Genomic DNA, 4,067 nt, shown 5'->3' on the forward strand with positions numbered 1-4,067 from the left:
GCGGGTCCGGGCTGGGGATTCGAACCCGCCACCTTAGGTGTACGTGGCTGGCGCCTTAGCCGGTTGAGCTATAGGCGCCGAGCCCATAACATCATATTTTAACCATTTAATTTACTTGCCTATCTCCTCCTCTAAACTAAGAGACTCTAAAGGCAGAGCATTTGACTTACTGACATCTTCATGACCTAGCAGATCTGGCATGAAGTGGGCAGGCCTTGGTCAACATTTCATGAGAGAAATAAGAGAAGGTATCAGTCTCCTAAGGTGAGGAAACGTGGGCCTTCAGAGGAATCCTCTGAGCAGGCCTCTTATAGGAGGAAGGCCCACTCAGCCCCTCTGCCACCTTCTCTTCTCTTAGAGTTACCTTAAGTAAGGTGACCCTGGCCTCTTCAGTACCACCCAGCTCAGGATATTCCTCAGACCACAAGACTATCCTTTATGCACTTACCAGGGTCATAAGCCTTAAGATGTCAGGTCTAAGGAAGGAATTCTCTCCAGCATCCAAGAGGGTAAACAGCAAAAACCGATTCCAGGGCTGGGAGGCCACATGGAGTGCTGCAGGAAACACCAGTCACCCCGGGTTATTAATACTGCTTTACCAAAGGTCCTGAAGCATTGCTAAAGAGAACCCTCTCCTATTGGCTCAAAAAGGGGCTGCTCAGCTGAGAGAAGTACATTGGATAAGATGACCTCAGAAAGCTTCTATCCACCTATGGTGACTGGCTCAGTGAAACTATATACCCCGTGATTGAAGCAGACAGTAGGAAGGACTCTGTCTACTTAAGAGCATTGTGACCTTGGTTGGGCATGTCTGAGCCCCAGTACCCTCCTCTGTATAGTGGACATCCCTCTGTATAATGGACATGACAGTGTTCTTGCAACATTGTTAAAATAATTAAGCAAAATGAGTATGAATCACAAAACAGGATGGAAGCCTGGGATAGGAGGGTGGCAGAGGCTGGCTCCAATTGCCCTATAGGAACATCAGAGAATGGAGAGAATTTCTACCAATGTCTGGGCTCCGGACATGTAGGTAGTCAAGTAAGGCCTCCAGACAACCAACACAGGCCTGAGACAATAGAGGATCCTTCTGCAGAAAAAAAAGAAATTCTGGTCAGGTTTTTGCCACCAATGGATTTTGGTGCCAACCAAGAAAAGACATTTGGTTTTCAGAGTTATTTGAATTACAGAATTTCAGATTTGGGATTGTAGTTCTGTAGATAATCAAGAAATGTATGTTGGTTTCATCTCTTACCCACATACAAAGCACAGTGCTTTTACTGGGTGATTTACCTATGTTCAAGAGAGTGCTTTGTTTCAGAAAAGGACATAGAGGCTTGGCGCCTGTGGTGCAAGCGGCTAAGGCGCCAGCCACATAGACCTGAGCTGGCAGGTTCGAATCCAGCCTGGGCCCACCAAACAACAATGATGGCTGGAACCAAAAAATAGCTGGGCATTGTGGTGGGCGTCTGTAGTGCCAGCTACTTGGGATGTGGAGGCAGGAGAATCACTTGATCCCAGGAGTTGGAGGTTGCTGTGAGCTGTGAATGCCATGGCACTCTACCCAGGGCAACAGCTTGAGGCTCTGTCTCAAAAAAAAAAGAATGGTCCTTGAGAGCAAAGCCTCAAGTCTATTAAACTAAGTAGCTACCTGATTTCTAATCTGATAACACCACATTCCACCCCTACCCCAACCCAAGTCTGAGCACAAATGGTACCTGTCTCCTCCCTGCTTATGCCCACCTTTTCCATTCCCCCAAGGGCCCCCAGGAATATTAGCAGCTGGACTTGAATCAGAGAAGTAAGCCTGAAAGAGCACCAAGACCATCTGTCTCTGGTGAGCAAATTATGGAAAGCAAAACCAACCAGCCCAGAAGGCCTCATTCTGAACCTCCAGGTGCAGGGCCAAATGAAGACTTGTGGCCATGCTGAGCAGTCTCATCTACTGTATTCCTTCAAACCTGACACTTGCCAACACCTGTTTTTTGTTTTTGTTTTTGTTTTTTTGAGACAGAGTCTCAAGTTGTCACCCTGGGTAGAGTGCTGTGGTGTCACAGATCACAGCAACCTCCAACTCTTGGGTGTAAACGATTCTCCTGCCTCAGCCTCCCAAGTAGCTGGGACTACAGGTACCCACTACAACACCTGGCTACTTTTTGGTTGTAACTGTCATTGTTGTTTGGCAGGCTGGGGCTGGATTTGAACCTGCCAGCTCCAGTGTATGTAGCTGGTGCCTTAGCTGCCAACACCTATTTAATGCATACTTATAGGTATGGCTGAGCACTGGGGCAGGGGAGGGGAGGCAGAGGAAACAGCTGGTGGTAGCACCCATCTCTTCTCAATTCAGCACACCCCAAGACATCAGTCCAAAACCCTGCAATCCCATCCCTCTCCAGAGGCAAGAGTTACCTGCTATCACTCCAGAGCATCTCCCTGGACTGAATTTCCACAAGGAGCCATCTCCTGTGTAACACCCACCTCTCTCCCCATCCTATGCCCCATGGATGGAGGAGTGACTAGTCCAATTGATGACTTTGTAAGAAGAAACACTCAACTCAGTTCTCTCAGTTCAGACTCAAACACTCAGTTCAGACTCTCATATGAGCCTGCTTATCTGCAAAAGAATGTTTTGGTCTACTTTGGTTAATAAGTAGGCTCACCAGGAAAGGCACTGCTTCTAATGGGGACTGGAGGTGGGGCAAAAAGTTCTGGGGTTGTCAATCTCTGCTGGTGGCTAGGTGAACAAATTTCATTCTGAGGTGAGGTTATTGGAAGATCACTGCGGCCATATATAACAGCTATTTCTTCCATCAGCCTTACCAATAAAATCGAAGAGTTTTTTGGTTTGTTTTTGAGACAGAGTCTCACCATGTTGCCCTACATAGAGTGCTGTAGCGTCACAGCTCACAGCAACCTCAAACTCTTGGGCTTAAGCAATTTTCTTGCCTTAGCCTTCCAGTAGCTGGGACTACATGTGCCCGCTGCAATGCCTATCTATTTTTTTGTTATTATTGATGTTTAGCAGGCCTGGGCCCAGTTCAAACCCACCAGCCCTAGTGCATTGGGCTGGTGCCCTAACCACTGAGCTATAGGCGCCAAGCCAAAATGGAAGTTTAGATCTTTGTCTGGTCCCTATCCTGTTTTCAGACTGGGAAATTGGAGGTGGTGGAATATGGGATAGGAGTACTCCTTATTGGCCCTCTAATTCTAAACAGGGATCTCATCTTCTGCCCCAAATACTTTATCCAGTATTTCCTTCTAACCAAAAATGATTCCTAGAATTCTAGTCAGTACAATGTTTATTTTCATTATATCACGGCATTGACATGGTATTCAAAGGAAATGCTCATTGGAGCACTTTGGATTTCAGACTTTCAGATTAGGAATGCTTAATTGGTTAATAGGTCATTTTGGTATTAGTTGTAAATATTTGTGTTTCCTACAATCTGTGAGTGCCCATTTAGGCTGGAATCATGTCATATTTATTTCTGTGTCCTCATTCATTCATTCATTCAACAAACATTTCCGAATGCTAATTAGATCTTTAGATCTTTGTCTGGTCCCTATCCTGTTTTCAAACTGGGAAATTGGAGGTGGTGGAATATGGGATAGGAATACTCCTTATTGGCCCTCTAATTCTAAACAGGGATCTCATCTTCTGCCCCAAATACTTTATCCAGTATTTCCTTCTAACCAAAAATGATTTTGTGCTAAACTCTATGCCTAGGATTGGGTACAAGGGAATCATTTCCCTCTTCCCTATGTTTTGAATGTTAAAACAGTTAACCAGCTCTTTTAGAAATATTAGAGAAAAAGCATTTCTTTCACTGGCCTTCCTCACCCAAGGAGGGTTTTATCTAGTAGGCAGGATACTAGCTTAATATCTACTGTGCCATCAGGACAGGATTAGGGTATCAGGGTCATGCTCCTATGAAGTGAAGCTCTTAAGTCTGGCTAGCTAGCTAAGTATCCATAATTCAGGCTCGGCGCCTATAGCTCAACCGGCTAAGGCGCCAGCCACGTACACCTAAGGTGGCGGGTTCGAATCCCCAGCCTGGACCCGCCAA

At 45.9% G+C, this 4,067-nt stretch overlaps 1 protein-coding gene across 1 annotated transcript in view; it reads right to left on the reverse strand.

Annotated features, from left to right (window-relative positions):
• MEI1 (meiotic double-stranded break formation protein 1) overlaps positions 1-4,067 on the reverse strand; it is a 75,841-nt gene that overhangs the window by 1,656 nt on the left and 70,118 nt on the right. Inside the window, 2 exon segments of the mRNA XM_003783153.1 lie at positions 449-555; positions 1,009-1,090. Coding sequence (XP_003783201.1) covers positions 449-555; positions 1,009-1,090 — 189 coding nt within the window.

The sequence above is a fragment of the Otolemur garnettii genome, unplaced genomic scaffold, assembly GCF_000181295.1.
Source record: "Otolemur garnettii isolate 467f Iridium unplaced genomic scaffold, OtoGar3 scaffold00007, whole genome shotgun sequence".
NCBI lineage: Eukaryota > Metazoa > Chordata > Mammalia > Primates > Galagidae > Otolemur > Otolemur garnettii.